At 38.0% G+C, this 26,221-nt stretch overlaps 3 protein-coding genes across 3 annotated transcripts; all 3 read left to right on the top strand.

The window, feature by feature from the left end:
• The first annotated feature begins 3,150 nt into the window (after positions 1-3,150).
• LOC148418748 (bactericidal permeability-increasing protein-like) lies at positions 3,151-10,964 on the top strand. The gene is made up of 16 exons (XM_088422824.1): positions 3,151-3,231; positions 4,866-4,976; positions 5,047-5,161; positions 5,239-5,370; positions 5,445-5,600; positions 5,687-5,750; positions 7,141-7,201; positions 7,970-8,061; positions 8,139-8,315; positions 8,405-8,464; positions 8,544-8,711; positions 9,917-9,984; positions 10,096-10,138; positions 10,223-10,286; positions 10,579-10,655; positions 10,737-10,964. The coding sequence occupies exons 2-16, from the start codon at positions 4,874-4,876 to the stop codon at positions 10,776-10,778; spliced, it is 1,422 nt and encodes a 473-aa protein (XP_088278950.1). The 5' UTR covers positions 3,151-3,231; positions 4,866-4,873; the 3' UTR covers positions 10,779-10,964.
• Positions 10,965-11,331: 367 nt separating this feature from the next.
• On the top strand, positions 11,332-14,988 carry LOC148418749 (bactericidal permeability-increasing protein-like). The gene is made up of 8 exons (XM_088422781.1): positions 11,332-11,393; positions 12,131-12,230; positions 12,665-12,773; positions 12,845-12,944; positions 13,231-13,359; positions 13,432-13,587; positions 13,668-13,731; positions 14,947-14,988. Exons 1-8 carry the CDS (start codon positions 11,332-11,334, stop codon positions 14,986-14,988), a joined length of 762 nt encoding a protein of 253 aa, XP_088278907.1.
• A 2,396-nt stretch (positions 14,989-17,384) lies between these two features.
• LOC148418750 (bactericidal permeability-increasing protein-like) lies at positions 17,385-20,521 on the top strand. Its single transcript, XM_088422782.1, has 8 exons — positions 17,385-17,474; positions 18,070-18,210; positions 18,525-18,621; positions 18,691-18,790; positions 19,699-19,827; positions 19,898-20,035; positions 20,120-20,183; positions 20,303-20,521. Exons 1-8 carry the CDS (start codon positions 17,385-17,387, stop codon positions 20,336-20,338), a joined length of 795 nt encoding a protein of 264 aa, XP_088278908.1. The 3' UTR covers positions 20,339-20,521.
• Positions 20,522-26,221: the final 5,700 nt, after the last annotated feature.

The raw sequence follows: 26,221 nt of genomic DNA on the forward strand, positions 1-26,221 counted from the left end.
AATGAGATTGACAAGGGTTTGAGTCCAAGTCACGTGAGATTGACAAGGGTTTGAGACCAAGTCAAGTCAGAGTCCACAAAAGTTTAAATCTGAGTCAAGTTCCAGTCACAAAGATCGGAGTCCAAGTCAAGTCAGATTTGTGAGGGTCCGAGTCCAAGTCAAGTGAGAGTCCACAAAGGTCCAAGTCAAGTACGAGACAGAAACATCTGAGTCCATCTGAGTCTGAATCTGAGAACGTTAAAAATGAAAATTGCTTCACAGCCACAAAAGTTCGATGTGGTGCCAAAAAAGTCCAAAATGGTCTATATACAGGATCTGAATCAGAATTGTCATGCTTTTATATTTTAGATATCACGGCTAATACCAGTTGCCGATGCTTAGTAAAAACACATTTTATAACTTTGTTGTTTGTTGACACGACCGAAAGAAAAATATTTGATGCTTTGTCGATCGCAGTGAGGCTCACAAATCAGATCACTATTTTGGTCATCTCAAAAACTTTACTTTTAGTCCTTTTTGAAGGTGAATGTTCGGTTTCCAGAAATAAAATATCGTCGAAGAGTCGCTAACATAATTTCGCCAGTCCATGGCGGTTAATTTTGTCGAGGAAAGATTTGTCGCCACTGGTATAATCACAAAAACGGAAATTAAATATTTTCTTTCTTTAGTTTCTGTCGTTGAGGTTGGTGAAGACAGCTCGTCATGTTCCATCCACCACGCATGTTGATTCCGTTGACGGCAGAAGGCGAAACATCCTCCTCACAGCTGCACAGGAAACATGGCGTGTCGTAGTGAACCAGGTGACCCTTTTTCTTGGCACTCATCGGTCCAAAACATCCACGGCCCATTGCTCCGGACCTCTGTAGTTATCCCGGCTCTCGAAGACAACAGAGACAGCACCGGCATCGCTGTCAACTTTGTCACAAGCTGGTGACTCTTTCGGGGTGGAAAGTGATGACGTCAAGCACCGAGGTCATTGCCGCTCGGCTAATTTTTGTGGCGAGGGTTGTGATGGATGGAAAAAAACAATGTTGTCCTCAGTCAAAGTTCAGTGATTTACTGAGCCGATTCACCACTATTATTCTGACCTGCGAAATTACAACGAGACTCGGCAGTGCGTGTCCGACTGACTTTTGTGGTCAGTAGATGTAAATGAAGAATGCTACTGCAGGTATGTGTACTATCATCATGTAGAATACGCAAATGCACCTCGAGGTTTGAGTTGGAGATAATGAACACGGGCTGACATGAATTTCTACGCTTAGCCTCTAGAGGTCAGCATTTCACTACATTTGACTATTCCACCGCTCTTTCCAAAACTACTGAAATATAAAGTGCAGCCATTCAAAGACATCACTGGGGGAGTATTAAAACGTTCAAAACAATCGTCCGCATCTTAAATATTTGCTTGGTGCATTCCGAGTTGAACTTGCTCTTATGAGCGCGCAGTGTACGAGTAGCTTTTTCTTTACAAATATTTGAAAATCAGGTCCAGTTTGGCTTTTGCAACTGGTGCTCCTATCCTCTGGCAGATTGATTAACTCATTTGACTGCAGGTTCAATAAAACTAGCTGTGTCTAAAGCCAAAATGAGGATGTTTTTCCCATCCCTGCTTGTTAAAACTTGCAATGACATTTACTGATTCCACCATATTGTCGCAAATAACTCAAGCGACATTACTCAAACTCTGTAAAACAAAATGATATATGATATGATATATGATAAATGATAAAGCATATCATATTATATCATACAGTATCTTATGTCACATATCAGTAATGCACCATGTAAGATATGATATGATACAATGCAGTACATAATAAAAGTAAAGCGTAATACAATATAATAATAATAATGCGAAGCATAGAGTACAATACAATACAGAATTATGTATATAAATGTATAAAAAGATACATTATATAAGGTTATATAATAATATATTTGATACTGTACAATACATAACACTTATCTAATAATATAATATATAACAAAATATACACAACACAATAAGATACCATACAAAATGTGTAATAAAAATATATGACAAAATACATGAAATAGTACAATACATAATAATAATTCTGGACAACATAATACAATATGGTAAAACATAAAATATGATACAATACATAATAATAATAATCGAATAAGTATACTTGTATATTTAGACATAATACAAAACATGATGTACCACACAATACATAATATATAATACTGTAACACATAATACACCGCACAATACATAATATATAATACTGTAACACATAATACACCGCACAATACATAATATATAATACTGTAACACATAATACATGACATGATATGCGATACAATACAATACAATAGTATAATAATAGGGTTGGGTAATTTTCACATTTGAGCCGGTAGAAATACCGGTACTCAATATCATACGATGCATTCAAACCCAGCGTGTAGCAGAAATTTGCAAAATATGAAAGAAACAAAAGACAATCGCAAGGGATTCTGAAGTTTGTAAACAACAATAAAGAGAATAACTGGGATTGAATGCATGCACCTAGCCCAGCACATAGCACTAGCTGCATTTTGGCCACAAGTTTTCACTATCTCACCCACAGGTGCATACAGTATGCAAGTCTAAATATTGGTTACTGTTCAATCCCTATTAAAAAAAAAAAGTGTCACCCATCATCACACATTTTGAGCAATGCTGCCATTGTTGTTTCAATTTGTCCGCTCCTTTGATCTTTACATCAATGGCATGTCATTTCAAAGAGAAAGCATTGAAAGAAACTTAGGGAGCTGAAATTTCACCTACTGTAGATGATGACATGTCAAAGTTCAACATGGTACGACCACTTGGCTATCACACTTTTATGAGTTGGAAGAAAATGACCCAAAAATGGTCAAAAGGCATAAGGGTAAAGCAAGTTATAATCTAAATTTCAAAACTGTCTTGAAAGCTACATTTTCCAAATGAATTGGAACTCGTGAGCAAAATTTACCACTTGCCGCCAAGAATGGATCTTTGTTTATTTGCAAATTTGGGTTTCTTTGTCTTGATCGTTTCACAACCAAGTAAAACACAACGTTTGTCATTGTTTGCCCCATCTGGGAAATTTCCCCCGTCATGTCCAGTTCCTGATTGAATAAGTGAATTAGAGGCTAGAAGCGTCCTTCCACTTTCAGTCGTCTGGTTGAACGTCGACGCCGCAAGAGGAAGTGCGCCTTTTTGGTTCACAGCCGTTTTATGTAAGTGTGACTTTTGACAGTTTGTTATTGATGCCGTGACGCTCTACTTTGTATACTTCTTAAATTCAATGTTAGCATGGTAGCGATAGCACGCACGCATGATGATAGCTTGGTCGGCCATTTTATTGACCTTCTAGGAGTTTCTGAGGTTTATTGTTGGGTAATAAAGTTGAAGACTTTCTGTTTTTGGATCATTTAAAATTTGCTAACAGGGAGAAAAATGTTAACTTGACACTCTGTCAGAACACGATTTGAAACGTTTAAATTTTGTGTGTTTACTGTATATATTTTATGATGTTAGTTTTGGTTCCTTTTTTCACGTTTCATAATGGACAGTGGATGCCGTCTTTTTTATGAATTTAATTGCTCAGCTGCTTACTTAATAGGCTTCATGTGGTTTCAGTCAACCGTAAACAATGTGACTTTTTTCATATAATGACAGTCACTTCATTAGTGCAGACTACACCCAAACGATTGTCAAAGAAGAATTTTGGTTTGGTGTTACGAATGCATTTACTGTCATTGACAGTTATACAGTCAAAATGCTTTTTAAGTTACAGTGAATGAGTTAAAGTTTCAATCCGGGATTGGAGTTTTGTGTCTGGGTTTTCGTTGTAAAAACTGTTTTAGATTTGGACAAATTTCCAAGATTAGGGCTTTAAATTAGGATTGCATTTAAAAAACTATATATATATATATATATATATATATATATATATATATATATATATATATATATATATATATATATATATATATATATATATATATATAGAGAGAGAGAGAGAGAGAGAGAGAGAGAGAGAGAGAGAGAGAGAGAGAGAGAGAGAGAGAGAGAGAGAGAGAGAGAGGGATTGGAGTTTTATGTAAGGGTTTTCGTTTGAAGAGTTGGAGGAATTTCCAAGCTAAGGTCCAGGCTTCAGATATAGCTTTCAATATGTGTTAGGCTTTCAGACTAGGAGTGCTCTATATTTTTGCTTTTGTAATGTGAAGAACCTTTCACTCATTCACTACCAGTCCAGTAAAGATTGATCTTTGACATCTTTAGCCGTCATTGGCAGTGAATGTGTTAAAAGTAGGGGTGTCCATCTCTCCAATAGAAGACAATTTCATACTTAAGCACAATGGTTAACTTTAGAACTGTTACGATTGTTATTATTCCATCAAGTAATGTGATAAAAATTCATTGTGATTTATGTGTATTACAATTACTGTTCTGTGGCTAAAATGTGAAATGTGTTATCTCCGTTTCATTTTATTTACTGATTACCCTTTATATAGTATTTTTTCAGTGGGAAAAACAACAACTAGAAAAAACATATTGGGCAATGTCACAAAGAGAGGGATTGATGCATTCACCCAAGTTACAGGATCAGTAAACGTTTTCCAAAGAAAAAGCAAGTGTTTATAACGGCTTATTTTGATTAAACAAAAAAGAACATCAGTCTGTTTTCATGAAAGACTTTAGAAATTAGAAAATAGTTACTGTCAAATCTGAAATCAGATCATTTGGACGAATTTTAAGTTAAAACAACAGCTCTAAACCATAATTCGTTTATTAAGAGTTTGACGTCCGTAGCCGTCAGTGGCAATTAATGAGTCAAATTGCATCGAAGCTTGTATTTTTCTCCCAGAGGTTACCATGTTCCAGTGGTGTTGCTTGTTCCTGGTTGCCTTCGGTCCTTTGACCTCAAGCACCAACCCGGGAGTCAAAGTCAAAGTGACAAATAACGGCATTGAATACGGTAAGGATCGCCCACGAAAAAAAATCTGGCAAAGCTCCCAGTTTTATGATCCAATCTTCTTCCACTGCAGGCAGGCGACTTGGAATCGCTGCTATTCAGAAGAAACTCCAAAGCATAACCATCCCAGATATATCGGGAACCGAGAGAGTGTCAGTTATTGGCAAGGTCGAGTACAGATTGTCAAAGTAAGACGATCTATTGATCCGATCCGGATTGTATATTTGTTCTCCAAGTAGCCTCACAAGCATGTCATTTTCTAAAGTATGCAAACGGTAGCTGCGGGTTTACCGTCATCTGCTGTGGATCTGGTGCCTGGGACCGCTGTCAGACTGTCAATTGCTAAAGCCTTCATCAGTATGAAGGGAAACTGGAGGGTCAAATACCGCAGAATATTGTAAGTCAGACACCATGTGGTCCACACGTTCGAGATTAATCCAGGCTGGAGCGGTTTTTCATTGGTCTTGACAGGAAGGACAGCGGTTCCTTTGATTTGAGTGTGACTGGACTGTCCGTCAAAGCAGGCATCGCGGTGGCACGCGATGAAACGGGGCGACCTCAGGTCAGGAATGTGGACTGCGCGGCGACTGTTGACAGCGTCACCATCAAATTCCACGGTGGAGCCAGGTGAGAGAAGCAGCGCCATGCGCCGTCGTCCAGAAGAAGAAACCAAGGACTTTTCCTCATTCACCACGGCGTCTCTTTTGTTTCAGCTGGCTGTACAATCTTTTCCGAAAGTTCATTAATAAGGCATTGCGCAATGCGCTACAAAAAAAGGTGAGCGCTTATGAAGCACCTTTGACCATTGTCCTTGCATGCTCTTTCATCATGAATCAGTTTAGTTACCATTCCTACTGATCACTTTTGACCAAACCAGGTCGAGTCAAATGTGTGTTGTGTGGGTCAGACAACACTTCACTTTAGGAACAAATTTATACATTTTTAAACCACTTTCATAAATTTAGTATACATTTAGGTTAAAATGTTGATTATAGAGAAAATAAATCAATCAAATTTGGCCATTCATACATTATAGACGCAGCCCTAAAGGAAAAATATAGGATTGTGCATATTACTAACAAATCGCCTGTGGGAATGTTTTGGTTTGCCTGCCAAAAAAAAAATTGTTATGTTGATAATTGCAATCCATGCTATGCGAGTCTGCTCAAAAAAATGGAAATATTTTGAAAACTGTAAAATGTATACGGAGGAAAATTTTCTCATGCAAATTTAGCAAGAATCTCATCTTGCTGGCATGAACACAATCATGTGAGACATTTCGTTTCGTGGGATTTGTGTCGGCATCACTGGTAAGAACGATGGTATGCGTCACAAATTTAAACGAGCCAAAAAGGTCTATTCAAAATAAAAGCCGCATGCACAAAGCAGAAGTGCCATTACACCTGCACGTGTTATCCAACCTGCCCGACAAGTTTAGAAATATTAGAGGCCCAAAGGCCTGGGAGTCACCGGGTCATCCCATCATCTGCAGCAATCAGTGGAGCCGTTGGCCTTTACTAACCTTTTGACTGAATTAAAAGCACAAAGACATAAACAAAGTCATATCCCTTCTGTCGGCTTTCTCAACTTGGTTTCTTCCTCTTGGGTGCGTGGCAGTTATTTTTTTTTTTTTTTCCCCATCCAAAACGAGTTGACTGGATGCTCTTTCGGTTGGTTCAAGGTTCAGTCTTGGCCAGATATTGTTACTTCTTTCTCAGGCTCAGGGAAGGAAAGCTCATGGGAATTATTTGCATATCTCTCTCGTCTTGAACTGAAACGGACGATTTAGATGTATTACCGCGTACTTAAAAGTATTAGACCGGGCATCTTATTTTATGTTACAGAAACTGAAATTGGGATTCATATTCAAATGGATATCAGATTGATACAAAAACATTTAAACACACTGGGCTTCTATCAAAACGTCAGATAGACAGATATGATTTTAAATGTTAGTGAATAGAAATTCCTGATGTGCGATGCAATGAGTCACATGACTAAAATGTAGCAGCTCAATCATTTATTTTGAATGTGTTGAATGAATCCTAACCATTGTAATGACATTTCCACCTTCCATCCGAAAAGCAGTTTTGAAATTTTTCAAATTTACACAATCTCTTTGGATTTACAAATCTAATTGGAATCATTGTCCGCTTTACTGTTTCAGATCTGCCCCCTGGTGGCTGACGCCGTGTCTGACTTGAACCCTCAGTTGAAAACGCTCAACGGTAAACGGTTAACTTATTCATAAACATACTGTATATATACTGTATATAAGTGTGTATGTATACAGACATGTATGTAATGTGTGTGTGTGTGTGTATATATATATATATATATATATATATATATATATATATATATATATATATATATATATATATATATATATATATATATATATATATATATATATATGTAAGTACACAAACACATAATACATATCAATATATACATATATGCATTCAATCCTAATTACTTGAATGTATAAAGTGATGGATTCATTCAGCACTTAATTACCTAAACAGGTAACTTCTTAATTTAATTAGCGCCACCCATTTTAGACCCTTTAGAAACATTTGGGAAGAATTTTAAACGATATGAAAAAAAATTAAAATGAAAAAGAATCATAATAAAATCAGTTTCATGAAACAAAATCACATGAAAATCTAATAAGTGGTATGGGGTGTTTACGCTTGTTGTTTTTTCAGTTTCTGCCAAACATTTGACTTTGGTACATCTCCAGTTACTTTATTTGTTTATTATTATTTTATCATTATTTATTCTTTTAGATCGATAGATTTTTTAAAAATTGTTGCCAATACTTTCCTGTTTACGGGAAATAAATATCAACTCCAAATATCGTTATCGGCCTCTTTCACCACTAAATAACCACAGTATCGGACCTGAACAAAACAGAACGTTGTATCTGCAGAGATATAATTACACCATGCTTTGACTTAATACGTCTAAAGTCTTTTTTATGTGTCCTGCAGTCTTAGCTCAAGTGGACAAGTACGCAGAGATTGACTATTCAATGGTGGCCACCCCTGGGATCTCAAAGTCCTCCATAGATTTGAGCTTGAGGGTAAACCCGTATATCTAAATGATGATAGTAGTTTTAAAGACTACCTTTTATATTGATGGCCCCTCTTTGGTGTTCAGGGTGAATTCTACAACATTGGGAAGCACCAGGAGACGCCGTTCCCCGCTGCGGTCTTTTCTCTGCCGCCCGAGAACAGTAAAATGTTGTACTTGGGCGTGTCCGCATACTCGGCCAACTCTGCAACTTTTGTCTACAACGGAGCCGGAGCCCTGAGCTTGTACATTACGGATGATATGGTGGGCCCGGCCGCAACATTTTCATCTCAAACATGTCGACTTTCATGCTTCACGTTGATCTGTAACCTCCTCTCGCTCCATCCCCGCAGATCCCTCAAAGCTCCCCAATCAGGCTCAACACCAGAACATTTGGCGTTTTTATCCCCCAGGTGATACAGGAAACAAAAAAAAGCGATTAACTCGAAGGAGGAGAGTCATTTGTCAATAAATATTGGATGGAACTTCCAGATTGCTAAATCTTTCCCGGGTTTGTTGATGAAACTGCTGGTGAAGACGGCGAAGAATCCCATCGTGACTTTGGAGCCCAACAACGCGACCGTTCAAGCCAGCAGCACAGTGACGGCCTACGCAATCCAACCCAACGCAACGCTCTCGCCGCTGTTTGTGCTCAACTTGGTATGCGGCGTACTTGTCATTATTATCTGGGAAAGAATGAACTGAAAATATTTGGCAGAAATCGAAAACTGAAACTTAGGAACGCCTCGCTGAAAACACACCCAAAAAAAAAATCACACTGCTTTGCATAAACTAAATTGTCTTTGTGCACGTGTGTCACATAGGAAGTCACGTTTGTTTTTGTAATGTGAACGAGTATGTAAAAAGATCAGATTCAACAAAAAAAAAATCTGAATTGGTTGTTGATGTTTTTTAATGCTATTGTTTGCAACTTAAGAAAAATTTAAGAAAAAATCATGGGGCACAAAAAGTTAGGGAACACCTCATGAAAAAATTAAATAATTGTTTGCTCCTCTAAATGGCATTCATTACTAGCTTCAAAGATTGATTGGAAATGTCATACATTTCCATGGCCTTTATCTTTAATACAAAATGTCACAAGTTGTCCATGAGGCTTCATGGACAATCAACAATAATCATTATTAAAAGTATGATTTCCATAGTTAACTCACGCTTAATAACTGCAAATTACTTTATATCTGTTCTAAACATATAATAAACACATATTTATTCAGGTTTTTCATACACTTAACCTAAAAATGAAAACATGTTTACTTGTGCAAAAATGGTCGTAGGTTTTAGTTCATCGATACAAGAATTTCATTGTAATTCGTGGAGTTATTTGAAAATGAAAATATTTATCATACAATTAAAACAAGTGTACACTAAGTCAGATTTGTATTTATTTTTTTCTGCCAAAGAATGTTTGAGGGCATTAGTGTTTCATGTTGGACATTGGACTGAAACAATTTATTTGTCTTTTCAAATTAAGAACTTAGAAGAAGTATTTAAAAAAAAAAGAAAAAACCATGGATTCCTGCCCAGCTTGTTTATTGTAAATTACAGTACACCTATTCGTCATTATCATTATTTTTGCTAAACTGTGACTACTTACAGTGTTATGACATCAATAAACATATTAGACCTAGATTAGATTTAATATACAATTGCATGACTCAAATAGCATGCCTTTATTCAGTTACGTTTTATACCGATGTGCCAGTTTGTTACAAATTGCGAACCGTCAGCCTACATTAGAATGAGTGTTTTTTTAATGACCTGCGAAAACCCCGATTGCATTCATTTTTTGCTGCTCATTTTGAGGAAACTTTCTTTATTAGTATTCATTGTGTGTCCCATTCCAGGAGACCAGTGTCAGTGCCCAAGTGTTTGTTAGTGGCATGAGGCTGACAGGAAACGTCACCCTGAACAAGTGAGTTCAAAAATAAACTATTCTTTGTTTGAAGAACAAAGAAGAAGAAGTAGGGCCATAATTTCCTGAACAGGAAAACCATTACAGTTGAATTATGCTTCATCTGCACAGAATGGATCTGACCTTGGCAACAAGTTATGTTGGTGACTTTAGGGTAAGATTTGGATTCACATGCAAATTGCTATTTTTTGGGAGAATTGCTGGCAGTGAAAGGAACTCACCTGAATTTAATATGCAGGTCAAATCGCTTGACAACATCCTGAACGTGGTCCTGAAAGTAGTGGTTATACCTAAAGTAAATGGTAAGATGATACAAAATGAGACACATGCTGTATTTTTTTTACAACATACATAAAATATGCATATGTATATACATATGCATATACAGTATATATATATATATATATATATATATATATATATATATATATATATATATATATATATATATATATATATATATATATACAGTATATATATATATATATATACAGTATACATAAATACAGTATATATGTGATACAGATAAACTGCCATACCGATGGTGTTCTTTATTTAGATAGAAATATTTTGAATGCATACATTGCTCCGCAGTTCAACTCGCAAAGGGCTACCCACTCCCCACCATCGGAAAAATGAAGCTCGTGAACACTGACCTTCAGGTGCTCAAGGTCAGAGAGTGACTTGTCAGTTAAAAATGAATGACTAAACGGTTATCTTTGTTATTGTAAATGTGTCTTTTTCTCTTGTAGGACTATGTGCTGATTGGGACAGATGTTCAGTTTACAGGATGATGGAAGCGATACTAAATGTTTTTTTTTTTTTTTTCTACACCATGGAGAAATAATGACAGTGAATAATACAACTAAATAAATGACTCCTGGATATCGCACATCTCCAGCCTTCATTTCAAACCGAAATTAATCATCAACATTTGTCACAGTTTCTCACTCTGAATGATTAAATGCATGTTTTCTGAGGCTTACGTCTTTTTTTTCCCTTGCTAATTAAATGTAAATGAGGGTCATGATTTATTTTTCTTCAGCGGGCACACCACATTTTCATCCAGGCAACATGCGGGACAGACTGTGCTTAGGACATGGGAATTGTCTTTGTTCCGTTTGAATAGCATGCTAAAATGTGACGCATATGCTGCCAAAGTCTTGAAACTTAAATCCCACAAAGAAAATGCTTCCACTCAAATCAAATGAAACTGACAGTTACACACTTTTAACATGAGTAGCTTACCTACCAACTTGTAGACACTGAAATGTAGCAACCGTGGACTGTTAGTCAAACATTGGAATTCCTGGAACATTTTTTCAACCACTCATCCTCACGAGGTTCATGGGCGTGCTGGAGGCTATCCCAGCCATCATCGGACAGGACTCGAGATACACCCTGAACTGGTCGCCAGCCAAGCGCAGGACGCATAAAAATGAACAACACCCCGTAACACACCTAAGGACAATTTAGAGTGGAAGATGTATTTAATTTGCAAGTTTCAAGGGCGTGCAAGTTTAAAGGGCATGGAATTATTATCTGAGTGAAAACTTCAATTATTGTTGCAATGAGAATGTAGAGTATGTGTTGGCTGCAACGTGTGTCCACTCTGTCGTCTGACTCGAGGGCCACCGGTGCCACGCTATTGGTCAAAGAGTGGATTTGAAGAGCCGGGCATCTTCTACTCACTCTTGTCTCCTCTGCAGGCTTTCCTCGTCACCCTGAGCTGCTTGCCAGCAAAACGCAGGACACACAATGACGAACAGCCATACACACCCACTGACACACCTCTGGATAATTAAGAGTGGCCAATTTACCTTCAAAGCGTGTTTTTGGGGTGTAGGAGAAAACTAGAGCCTGGAGAACAAGCAAGCTCCGCACAAGAAGGCCAAAGCTGGAAGTGAACCCACAACCTCTGTATTATGTGATGAATGTCCCAACCAGTCTGTCACTGTACCATCCAATAATTTTAAAGGTAGTCAAATTATTCGTGATGGGTAGTGTTCCCTCCTGAAAGGTCAACGGTCTCATTTGTGGAAGCAACACAGAACAAGGGTGGAGATGCAAACCACATCAGTGTCCCCTCCCTTGTTGATTATGGCTAATTTGTGGGTGCCTGACTGCTGTCTTGCCATTGGTCAAGGAGTGGATTCCCTGGCCTATATGAACAGCCCGGCATCCCGTACTCCTCACCAGCTGCTGCCATCATCATGATGCGTCAACAACCTCTGGCTACCCTCCTGGTAAACAGTTTTTAACTAGCAAATTTGGGGTTTCCAGTAGCAGGTTGTGTAGCTTTTGTTGGGTTATTTGCTATTTTTTGTGCTGTACAGTATATATCTTTTCTTGACGAATTGCTAATTATTCCAAAATTAATTGCATTTTTCATTTTTTGACGAGCCAATAACGGTGATTTACTTGAGTAAAATCTTGGAAGTACAGTTTAATTTTTTTTCAAAGACTGTCATATAGTTTAATCTTTGTTTCCTTTTGTTGTTTGCATAACTAAAGCGTTATTTGGATGTCGATCAAGTACTGTTTTGACATGCATTCCATGTAGTAGGTTCTTGAGGTTTGATTTGTGTCCAAAACCTTGACAAAAAGACTTAAAACAATGGTGTCTGCATGAAAAGAGCAAGTAGAATTAAAATGCATTGCATTGTTTTTCCTCCAAAAGGGTATGATGTTTGTTTGGAGTTGCATGGTGTTGCTTGCTTCTTGTCAGTCGAATGCAAGCGCCGAAGTTGCAACCCAAGCCTTGACGTCAAGTCAGGACCTCAGATTTGGTAAGGATCGCAAATGAAACAAAGCCCTGGAAAAGCCCAAAGTTTCATGATCCAATGTTCTTCCTCTACAGGGAAGTTCTTGAACAAGAATTTCATTAGGAGAAACCTCCGAGGCCTAAGGATACCAGATATATTCGGACACAAGTTTGGCGTCTGGTACAGATTCTCCCAGTAAGAAAATCCATTGATTTAACTGAGATTGTCTGCATTTGTTTTACTAGTAACATCATTAGTAGGTTTGGGTTGTTTGAAATTTGATGGTTCCGCTTCTTGTCGCGGTAATCATTTTATGCGTATTCAAATGTATGTATGCTACAGACGTGTATGCTAGAGCTAATTATTAGTAAGTCATCTGCATTTGACATTTCAAAAACTAAAATAATTCCAGGAGAACTATTATGATAGTCCCGGTACCACTCGTTGGATGATCTAATCACAAACTTGTAATTCTCTCTAGTATGCAAGTAGTGGCTGTGAGGATACCTTCCTATTCTGCGCATCTGCTGCCCGGTCACAGAGTCCGTCTGTCTATTCATAATGCCTTCCTCAAGATAAGGGGAAACTGGTGGAAGAGGATCCTCCATCGGTGAGTCAAGCACTGTGTTCCATAATTAAAAGACCAGTTGTATCTAAAGCAGATTTTCATTGATCTCAACAGCACGTTCGGAGGTAGGTTTAATTTAAATGTGAGAGGAGTGTCCGTCAGTGTGCTGGCCAGGGTGATAAAAGGCAGACATGGTCGACCTCAGATCAGGATCACCAACTGCCAGGCTCATGTTGGCAGTGTACATATTAGATTCCATGGAAAAGGAAGGTGAGGATAAACACTGCTATGCACTATTGTCGAGGTGACTAAGGACCTTTCCTCATTCATCATGGTGTCTCTCATTTCAGTCAGCTGTACAACATTTTCAGAAATCTCATTAACAACAAATTGCGCATAGCGCTACAAAGAAAGGTAAGCACTTATCACTCTTTTACCAGGAACCCTGGCATGCTAGTTTATCTTGAATTGCATTTTACAAATATTAAGCGTAGTAAATGGTTGATTTTAGTATACATATACATATATATATATATATATATATATATATATATATATATACTGTATATATATATATATATATATACATATATACATATACATATATATATATATATATATATATATATATATATATATATATATATATATATATATATATACTGTATATATATATATATACATATATACATATACATATATATATATATATATATATATATATATATATATATATATATATATATATATATATACATACAGTATACGGGTATATGTATTTCCGTCCTGCTTAATTACCCAAAGTAACTGATTAATTTTTACCTGGTTGCGTGAATTACTTTCATTAATTACTTTAGTATTTGATTCATGATGCTTCATGACAAAAAAGCCTTTAAAAAAAAATAAAAAATCAAGCACCAACCAAAGTGTGTTTATGTCCACTGATCCGGGCCAATAACATGCTCCTTCTTCCTCCATGGAATTTTGCGAGGCTTCGCATCTTTTTGGAAAATTTAATGTTGCTATTGATATAATGTGCACAGACCAATAACAGTGCAGTCAAAATGAACAGTGCAGTTGGCAAATGAAAATAAAAGGCATAAAGTGTACTATTCTTCCGATGCTACATCCCCAGTTGCACTTTTATTAACTTTTGAATTATTCAGAGGTGTAAACTAATACAACAATGTCACTTAATGCTATTGTAAAGTTAAAAAAAAATGCCTTGACTCATTTGTCAGTTATGATAAACCGACCAAGCTAGAAAGCCAATATTTACAGTTTATGTGCTAATCGCTGGTCAACCTTGTTAATCAAACTTGTTTTTGATTCAAAAGTCACTCAAAGGAAATTCCCCAATCCCTGATGCAGTGAACCCCGTTACTTGACTGCGGCAGGATTATAGATTACTGTTCCATTTTACAGCATACATATACAAAATACAGTCTAAAGGTTCCAAAAGCAAATCTTAAATGCGCAACAGGAACAAAAGATTGGAAATGTAAGATTATTTTTTAACTAACAAAAACCCTTTGCATTTACTATAATAACTGATTCACAAAGTTCCACAAACCAATTGAATTTGTTCATCTAATCTGATGTGAACCATGAACTGCTTGTCTGTTTCAGATCTGCCCCCTGGTGGCTCACGCCATCCGTTTCCTGTATTAGACCTGACGTCAAAAGTGCTCAATCCACTCACAACCACATGAATGTCACGAGCGAAAATGTCACAACTCAATTAGTACAAATCTTGATGGGTTAGCGTTAGTGGGCAAGTCTTGGGGATATTCTCCTGTGTGCTTAAGGTAAAATGACTTTCAATGACGTCTTCTATGCAGAGGTGGGAAGTTCAGTACAGATGGACTGACGTTTTGCTGAAGGAACTGATGAAAACAATCAAATCTTCCAAATTTCTAAGAAATCTTTAAACTGCAATGTACTTGGGAGCAAGGAATGGTAAACACAGTCTAAATAGAATAGCTGGCAGACATCTAGAGCATTAGTTTGCAGTAGCTACTGTTAAAGAAGAAAGTGTCCCTAAGGTTTTGCACTGAGCAACACTTTGTCCGCTATGAAGGTGGCCAGCAAGGGATGTCGGATTAAGTATCAAGAGATTTTTGTATTCTTTTGCTTTTTAAATATGATTTAAATGAATAAAACGCTAGCACATAGTTGAGCAAAGCATTGTGGGATGCAGGCAGAGGTGACATTCCAGCAACCAATCCATCGCAAAGTGATCTCGGACTGATGATGACGGACGGGTTCGTGGGGCACCAACGCCTGATGGATCTGCAAAAGAAAGTAAAATTTCCACCTTTGGTTTTAACTTCTGTTTAATTTCGGTTCTATGTGGTGTCCTGATGATTTTTTTGTTTTGTTTTTAATGGATGATTGTTTTATCCGGGGACGTTAATGCATTTAATAAAACACTAAAACACAGTTTTTTGTTGTATTAATTATTATGATGGATGTAATCACCCTGAGACGTCCAATGAAGATATGGGAAAGAGTAGTGGAAGCTAGAGTCATGGAAAAATTGAACATTTGTGCTGCATTGCATCTTTGGAGACCTGGAGAAAACTTATGACAGAGTACTCAGGGACTGCGTTATTGTATGAGGATGTCTGGAGTGACTAACAAGTATTTGAGAGTGGTCCACAACATGTAAAGGACAGTGTGTAGGTGTAGGTGAGACAGAAGAGTCCAAGGTGGATATGAAACTGCATCAGGGATCAGCGTTGAGCACCTTCTTGTCCGCTATGGTGATGGATAGGCTGACCAATGAGATTAGACAGGAAAATCCATGGACTATGATGTTTGCAGATGACAATGTCATCTGTAGTGAGTGTAGGGAACAGGTGGAGGAGAAGCTAGAGGTTGGCCCTGGACTAAAGAGGAATGAAGGTTAGCCGCAGCAAGACAGAGTATATGTGAGTGAGGAGATAAAGAAGGCAGAGGATTTTAAGTATTTAGGGTCAACACTCCAAACTTATGGAGAGTGTGGAAAAGAGGTGAAGAAGCATGTGCAGACTGCCACTCTGCTGTCCACTGACTTTAAAGGTCACTAAAATATTTTCTGTCAACTGCAATGATGTTTAAGAGCTCATGAATAAAAAGTAATGGCTCCCTTTTATGTGTCATTAGACTCATTAGCAGAATGGAACCAGAACAATTAGTTGGGGTGGAGATGGCAACTACTTGGCCCATGGGAGCCTAAGATTACCAGGAAATAAAATGTTTCTGGGCTTACTGGTGGAATGAGGATATACTGTATGTGTTGTACTGCAGTATCACAGTCCCCTCCCTCATTGGTCCCTCATTGAGGGTTGTTGGGGCCACAAAGTGTGGATTCCCTGGCCTATATGAATTGCTCAACGTCTGAACTTTATCTCCTCGCCAGCTTTTCTCACCACGAGGGTCATGGGCATGCTGGAACCAATCCCAGGAAGTAGGCACGGTACACCCTGAGGTAGTTGCTAGGCAAGCAAAGGACAAACAAAGACAAACAACCATTCAGACCCATTAACACACCCAATTAACAGACCCATTAACAGTGCCCAATTTACCTACTAAGCATGATTTTGGGGTGTGGGAAGAAACCAGAAGGCCCTGAGAACCCCCATGCAGGCTCGCAATAAATAGATAGATCGATAGATCGATAGATAGATAGATAGATAGATAGATAGATATAGATAGTCTTTATTGTCATTACACCTGCAGTACAAGGCAACGAAATTTGACTGAACGAGCCAGAACAGTCCAAAAATATACAATACAATTGACTGACAGGGGAAGACAGACGGCAAGGCCCATCAGGATGCGCTACCCTGAGCACTCCGAGATTATAGCAGAGATAAGGGTGGGTGATGGAGGAGAAAAAAAAACGAGTTCGGGTCATAGCTAAACTATGACCCAAACCAAGGGCGTGGTTCAAGTCTGGAAAAAAAAATCCCACACATGCAACAACAAAAAGACACAATAACATATTTCGCACAACATGTAGATGACGGGGAGGGGTGGTGGGGTATGGAGGGGGCCATAACGTGGGCCCACCGACAGCAGCCATGTACAGCGCTTTCTCAAGCGGCAGTCACGTCAAGCAGGTGAATTCAAGAACGACAGAGGTGTTGAGTAGTGATGGTCGACGTGTTTGGGTAAGAGTGTCTTTCAGCTGATACACCAGGCATACTGTTCCAGTTGGAGAAGGTGCAGTCTGTTTATCAGTCCAAAGGTACTTGGTAGGAGGGGGGCAGATAGTCTGTAAAAATATCCTGTCTAGAAGAGAGTCCAGATAACAGTTGTTTTGGGAGCGGGCCAACAAACAATGTGGTCATCCTTGAGTCCATAGACTCCATAAGACTCTCAATCAGCCGAATTAGCAACTAGTTTCTTTGAGGCAAAACACCAACTTCTTCACGATGACAGCAGGTTTTGGAATAAAATATTGCAGGAAACTACAAGGACAGTTGACACAGCAGAGAGCACAGGACCAAGACAGCAAAAGCAGGGGGGGTAAGGGAGGGAGAGGAGCATCTTAGGTAACAGTAATAGTTAGATATCGAAAGGAGTTTCATTTTCAGAATGGACCACAAGCAGTTAGGGTGGAGATGGAAAACACCTGGAGCTTTATATTACAAGGAAGTTATTTTAACCAGGAAATGAATGTTCTTAGGCTTGTATGTGGAATGACGATAAATGTGTTGTACTACACTGTTAAGAAACACCGACCCCTCCTTTCTTTGTTTACAGCCTAATTTGTGGGTGCCTAATTGGTGCTATGCGATTGGTCAAAGAGTGGATGATCAGACCTATATGAATAGCCCTGCATTTGCACTCTGCACCAGCCTTCGCATCTCCAGGAAGCGTCAACAAGCTGTGTCTACTCTTCTGGTAAAGTTTTTAACAAGTGAGTAGACAGTTTGGTGTATATATTATGCTTTTCCCACATTTTATATATATATATATATATATATATATATATATATATATATATATATATATATACACACAGGTTTATTTTTAATAATTACCTTGTAATTGTATTTTTGTTGTTGTATGGCCTTCTTTCTTCATTTTCATTTGTTTGTTGCAAACAAGAAAAGCAATGTTTCTACAGTTTTGATAAAGTGCAATGTCCACATGCACAGGACATGGGGTGGGGTGCTTGCATTTCACATATCCTCTGCATTTTATTTCTCCCAAAGGATACCATGTATGTTGCCTGGTGTTGCCTGCTGTTGCTTGCTTCTTTGCATGTCGCAAGCACAGATCATGAAGTTGAAACGCGAAATCCAAACCTTGGTAAGGATTGCAGTTGAAAAAGGCCCAGCTAAGTCCCGAGTTTCATGATCCAATGTTCTTCCTCTACAGTGAGCCTAATCAGTAAAAGCTACATTGAGAGGAATCTCCTACGCCTCAAAATCCCTGATATATCTGGAAAAAAGTTCATCTTCAAGTACAGATTCACAAAGTGAGAAAATCTATTGATCTGATTTCTCTATTCCTCTATTTGTTTGTTCTCCAAGTTGCCTAATTAGTAGGGTTGTGAATTGTGCGAACTTGAGCATTCCGGTCCTTTGATTTGATTCAAGTACCGAACAATTCATGATTCCAATTCTTCACCAAACAATAATACATTAAAAATGTATATGAAATAACAGACAAGTAAGCTAATCACTGGTATGCATATACAATAATTCTATAATGCATTCGCTAAAACATGCTTCTGAACACCTGTAGATGAGCTAAACTGGTGGTTTTGTTCAGAAAAAAGATGAGAAACACAAATGTGCATTTCAAGAAACAAGCAAGGAACCCAAGCTAATCTCAGCATTTTAGGTAACCTTATTGTTAGGGATGTCCTGATCACATATTCTTGCAGCAGACTCTGAATCTGAGCCAAGTGATTTTAAGGCTTTGCCCACATCGAGACCCGATTCGATCCCTCGACAATCTATCGACGATCTAAACAGTTTAAAAAAAAACGTACAAACCCCTTTAATTGGGTTGTGAACTAGCATGAAAAAAACATTCCCCCACTGCCTTTGATTACTTCTGCTGTTTCTTTATTGCATTGTTGCATATAGCACATCATTTTCTTCTTTGGCAATATGTGTGTACTTTCCCAAACCTTCAAAATTGAAAAATAACGTAAAATGAACTTTTGTCCACCCAACCTTTCAGATATTTCAGATCATGTGATCGGAATCTGGACAGTCGTACATATTATGCATAATGTGTTTTTGGTCCACGAAGAAGGAATCGAAATTTAGAACCAACATTTTAAAATCTAAATGATTTTGGAAGAACCGTAATGATTCCCAGCACCACGTGATTTTCGATGCCCAACCCTGGTCATTTGCATGTAATTCCCTGTAGTATGCGACCGGCGGCTGTGAGGATACCTTTCTTTTCCGTGCGTTTCCTGCCTGGGTCTCGAGTCAGAGTGACGATGAGGAACGCCTTCTTCAACATAAGGGGAAACTGGTGGATCAAGCGCCTATTTTCGTGAGTAGGACAAAATATATACAGTCTAAGACAAGTTGGATCTGAAGCCATTTTTCATTGATCTAAACAGCAGACGCAGGGGTACATTTAATTTGAGTGTGAGTGGAGTCTTCATCGATGTAGTCGTCGCTCTTAATCCTCGGCCCAATGTTGCATCCTGTGGGGCTGCTATTGGCAGGGTTCGGGTCAAATTCCATGGTAGAGGAAGGTGAGATAAGTACTTCTATGCACAACTGAGCTGAAAAAGTGACTGAGGGCCTTTCCGCATTCATCACGGTGTCTCTCATTTCAGCTGGCTGTATAATCTGTTCAGAGGATTAATTCAAAGAGCAGTGCGCAGGCGCCTACAGAGAAGTGTAAGATCTTAGGACTCTTGACTAGTCTCCCCCCTGACCCTTTCGATGCTAATTAGGAATCTATCTATATATACATACGTTCATACATATATACGCATACATCTGCTTTACTTTTTCAGATCTGCCCCCTGCTGCGTGGAGCTCTTCGTGCCTAATTTGAACCCTCACTTGAAAGAGCACAATGCGACGCATTCCCATGAAGGCCATGAGGGAAAATGTCACAACCCAATCAGTACAAGATTTGATTTAGTAAATGAGCAAGACTTTGAACTATTTTCCTGTCTGCTTAAAGTTAAAACAGTGGTGTCTTTCTCTTTACTGAATCATTTTTTTATGAATTGGTGTTTTATGTGGGAATGGTCATGTTTAATAAAAGCATTTTTGAAAGACAGTCCACTGTTTTTTTTTTTATTACTACTATAAAAGCAATTACCCTAACCGTTGAGATGGAATGATGCAGAGCCCTAAAACCATACTACACCCTTGCTAAACAGTCTTCATTTAGCAGACAAAAAATGTTCATCTTCATCGCACATATTTTTACTCAGACTGAAACAAAACAAAAAGTAAAAGAGAAGCCTTTTATTGATATGATCCCTGTCATGAAAAGTCAACTTTTTTAGAGCTTTTAAAGTACCATACTAAAAAGTTTGAATTTTAAAGCTTTTAAGTCTTGACAAAGAGGAAAACAACAGTTAATTTTCCAAGACAGAACCACAACACCCACACCTGTGTTAATGTGTGTGACAACTGTGTGTCATTGAAACGGCATTAGCTGGTGCTTTAGTGGTAGGGCTGGTCCCCGGCCTATATGAAGAGCCCAGCGTCTGTTCCGGACCCAGAAGCGAATCTGAGACCTCTGCAATGTCAGGCGTACGTGCTAACCACGCTTCCACTGTACTGTCAAGAGTTATCGATATGAGACAGAAGAGCGAACACAATCAGAGTCCTAACATTAGGCTTACTTCAGAGAGGGGAGAGGTCATTGCATTCTAACTCGTTCTTAGGAGAGCCTCTCCTCTTCTGCCTTTTATTGGTATCTCAAAAATTGTGCACACTTTCACCCAAACAAGTCCATTTTCATTCTTCTTGCTAAAACAGGTTTCCACAACTTGCCCAACCAGTGAGAATTTTTTCGCTCTATCTACAGAAGAAGTTCAAACTGGTTCTACCAATACTGGCACGTAGCTGTCTTTCATACCGCCAACATTCCTCAAATTTACCTTGCTAACACACTTTGAGCAAATACATGGTTTATACGGTATGTGTTTAAAATGAGATAACTTGGACATGTTTCCATCAGTGCCTTCCACTAACTTCAAAGGTAACAATTATTTTTTGTTAACTGCAATGACATTTAAGACCTCTTGTCCTGTATTTGGCTCGACCCATCTTCCCATCAACTCTGACCAGCTTCTCTCGGCCTGTTGAAGAAAAGCAGCCTCGCAACATGATTCTGCCACCACCATATTTGACAGTGGGGATGGTGTGTTGAGAGTGATGTACAGTGTCAGTTTTCTGCCACACATAGCGTTTTGCAGAGAGGAGAGCGGTCAGATCAGTGCATTTTAACTTGTAACGTTTCATTCTTCTTGATAAAACAGGTTTGCCCAAGGAAATGTTTCACTCTTTCTACAGAAGTAGTTAAAACTGGTTCTACTAATACTGGCATGCAGCTGTCTTTCATACCATCAACATTCCTTAAATAGACCTTCTATACACACTTTAAGCAAATACATGGTTTATGCAGTGTGTGTTTAAAATTAGATAACTTGGACATTTTTCCATCAGTGCCTTCCACTAACTTCAAAGGTAACAAAATTATTTTCTGTCAACAGCAATGACATTTAAGACTTGTTGCTTTGCACATCTAGAGACTGGAATTTTTGCTCATGCTTCTTTGCGGAACAACTCAAGCTCAGCAAGATTAGATGGAGAGCATTTGTGAACAGCAGTTTTTAGATCTGGTCAGAGATTCTCAATTAGATTTAGGTTTGGACTTTGACTGGGCCATTTTAACTCAGGAATACGTTTTGTTTTAAACCATTCCATTGTCGCTCTTGCTTTATGTTTAGGGTCATTGTCCTGCTGGAAGGTGAACCTCCGCCTCATTCTCAAGTCTTTTGCAGATTCCAGCAGGTTTTCTTCCAAAAGTGTACAGTATTTGGCTCCATCCATCATCCCATCAACTCTGACCAGCTTCCCTCGCCCTGCTGAAGAAAAGCAGCCCCACAACATGATGCTGCCACCACCATGTTTGATAGTGGGGATGGTGTGTTGAGAGTGATGTACAGTGTTACGTTTTCCGCCACACATAACGTTTTGCAGAGGAGAGTGGTCAGATCAGTGCATTCTAACTTGTAACGTTTCATTCTTCTTGCTAAAACTGGTTTCCACAATTTGCCCAAGGAAATTTTTCACTCTTTCTACAGAAGTGGTTGAAACTGGTTCTACCAATCCTGCCACGCAGCGGTCTTTCATATCATCAAAAGTCCTTAAATTTACCTTGTTAACATATTTTGAGCAAATACATGGTTTATATAGTATGTTTTTAAAATGAGATAATTTGGACATTTTTCCATCAATGCATTCCACTAACTTCAAAGGTAACAACAATATTTTCTGTTAACTGCAATGACATTTAAGACCTCTTGGGTATCAGTAATGGCTCCCTCCTAGGTATAATGAGTCTCATTCGCAGAATTGACCAAAAATAATGAGTTAGGTTGGAGGTCGACAACACCTGGACGACACCTCCTATCACTCATACTGTTAGGAAGGTATTTTAATCAAGAAATACATTTTCTAAAACTTGACGATGTATAGTTTGTACTACAGTGTCACTACCCCCTCCTTTCTATGTGTACAGCCTAATTTGCATGTGCCTTGTTGGTGCCACGCGATTGGTCAAGAAGTGGATTACCTGACCTATACGAATACCCCTGCATCTACACTCCGCACCAGCCTTTCGCATCACTAGGGAGCGTCAACAACTTGTGTCTACTCTTCTGGTAAAGTTTTTAAGAAGTAAGTAGAGAGTTTGGTGTTTTGTGTCACTGTATAGTTTTATGCATACTGTACATATATATAGGACGATATCTTTGATATATGTGGGAGAGATTGGTTTATTGGTATATCTACAAAAAAAAACAACAACCTCATAAAGGTCTCAACTTTCAGCTCCCATCAGCCAAAAGGTTCAAATAGTAATCGAAGTGTATGAAAATAAGGTTTTAGTAGACAATATTCTAAGTTGAAAGACGAATGTGTCAAAATTTTATAAACGCCTTTTTCTCAAAACTAGAGATTTCAACTTGGCAACACTCAAATGTTTGAATTTGCTCAGCTTTTTATCTACAGCCGTGTATTATATATCATTTTAAAAGGAATTAAGTGTAGAATTAGAATACTGCATAACAATATCTCAGTTTTCATTTTCGAAGACATAGATCCGATTTTGCGAAAATGAGCCCTTGTTTTTCATGGTTAATAGGGAAATCTTGGAAAATATTGGAATTACAGTCAAATTAACTCGCTCACAGAGTTCAAACAACAGTCTTAACAACTGTGTCCGCATGAGAAAAGTAACTAGAATCAAGATGGTGAGTAATTGCTTGGATTTGACCTATGCTCTGCATTTTTTTTTTCTGCTAAAGGATACCATGTATGTTTGGTGTTGCCTGCTGTTGCTTGCTTCTTTTCAAGTCGCAAGCACAAATCATGGCGTCAAAAAGCGAAGTGATGACATTGGTAAGGATCGCAAATGAAAAAGGCCTAGCAAAGCGCTGAGTTTTATGATCCAATGTTCTTCCTCTACAGACGAGCGACTCACTAGCAAGTACGTTGAGAATAAACTCCTAAGCCTCACAATCCCAGATATATCTGGAAAAAAGAAATTCATCCATTACAAATTCACCAAGTAAGAAAATCTACTGATCTGATTTCTTTATTCCTCTATTTGTTTGTTCTCCAAGTAACGTAATTCGTAGGGTTGGGGATTGTTTGAATTTGAGCATTCCCGTTCTTTGATTTGATTCAGGTACCAAACAATTCTTTATTCCACTTCTTCACCAAATAATAATAATACTGCAGTAAAAATGTATATGAAATAAAAGACAAGGTGATGAGCTAAACTGGTGTTTTTTTAATAAAATAAAACAAACTTTTCACAACCTGATTTTTCAGATATTTCTGACCACGTGAGTCGTACAAATTATGCAGTACTGTATATGTATGCATGTAGGTCCCACATATTCAAGCTAGTGCTAAATATTAGCTAGGTATAAGCATTTGCGATGTCTCAATGTTTTAGTTCCAGTTATACTTGCTGCTTCAATGCTGGCATTAGATGTACTTAGGCGATTCCGACAAGTTCGTATTTGCACTAATTCTGAACACCCAGGGCTTCCGGGCGGCAAACTAAGAACTAGTTAATTGCATGTAATTCCCTCCAGTATGCAAGTGATGACTGCGGCGATACCTTCCTATGCTGTCCGTTTGCTGCCTGGGTCTAAAGTCAGAATGGCAATTCATGACGCCTTCTTCAACATAAAGGGAGACTGGTGGACCAAGCAACTGTTTGTGTGAGTAAGACAAGATGGTTCAATGTATACAGGAAAAGACAAGATGGATCTGCAGCCATTTTTCATTGTTTGGAACAGCAAAACCAATGGAAAATTTGATTTGAGTGTGAAAGAAATCACTGCCAATGTAGTCGTCGCTCTTAATCCTCAACCCAATATTGAATCCTGTGTGGTAGATGTTGGCAAGGTGAATGTCAAATTCTACGGTAAAGGAAGGTGAGATAAACACTGCAATGCACAATTGACCTGAAAAAATGATTAAGGGCCTTTCCTCATTCATCATGGTGTCTCTCTTTTCAGCTGGCTCTATAATCTTTTCAGCGGATTAATTGAAAGTAAAATGCGCAAACATATACAAAGTAAGGTAAGCTCTTGGGACTCTTGACAGGTATCACTCTTGATGCTGCTAGTTTATCATATTTTACAAGTAGGAATCTTATCGTATCTTAAGTGTGTGTGTATATATTACTGAATACATAAATACAGACACAAAAATACATATACACACACACACATATATACACATATATATATATATACACACATATATATATATATATATATATATATATATATATATATATATATATATATGTCCTACAATAATTATAATTGATGAATTGATATTTTTTCCATGAAACAATTGAATCGATTCATCTAAAGCAAATTGAATGTGAATCATAATCTGCTTTGCTTTTTCAGGTCTGCCCTATAGTCCGTGTCGCTGTTGCTGGGATTTGAACCCTCGCTGAAAGCGCTCAATGGTACACTTTTCCATGAAGGCCACGAGTTAAAATTTCACAACCCAATCAGTACAACATTTGGTTTGATAAGTGGGCAAGACTTTGAAATATTCTCCTGTGTACTTGAGCAACCTACATTTTGTCTATTGTTGAAAATCGGCGTTAGAAATTTAAAGATTTTGAAGTTTTTATTTTTGAATGTTTAAATTTTTAAGCCATCTACTGTCTGATAAAGAGGAAAGCATCAGTTTATTCTCCTGTGTGCTTAAAATAAAATTTCTTTCCATGGCGTGTTCTATGATCCACAATAGCGTTGTCCTTCTCTTTATTGAATCATTTTTTTATGAATGATTGTTAAATGTGTGAATGGTCATGTTTAAGAAAAACATTATTGAAACACAGTCAACAATATTATTTCTATAATTAATTATTATAAAAAAAAAAAAAAATACCCGAAACATTGAGATGGGGTTTACGCCTGGGATTTCCTGGGAACGATGCAGAGCCATAATACACTCTTGCTAAACAGTCTTCATTGAGCAGACAAAAAAATTGTCATCTTCATCACAAATATTTTTACTCAGATGAAATGTGTTGATATGTTAGTTCTTACTAAATTGACACAAATACAAGACTAGATTAAAATCAGTGAGGAAATTCAATCAGAAGAAGGAATCAAAGGTGGGTTGGAAAAAAGGATCACACAGAAACT

This window comes from Hippichthys cyanospilos, chromosome 9, assembly GCF_059441005.1.
Source record: "Hippichthys cyanospilos isolate Australia breed blue-spotted pipefish chromosome 9, RoL_Hcya_1.0, whole genome shotgun sequence".
Lineage (NCBI taxonomy): Eukaryota > Metazoa > Chordata > Actinopteri > Syngnathiformes > Syngnathidae > Hippichthys > Hippichthys cyanospilos.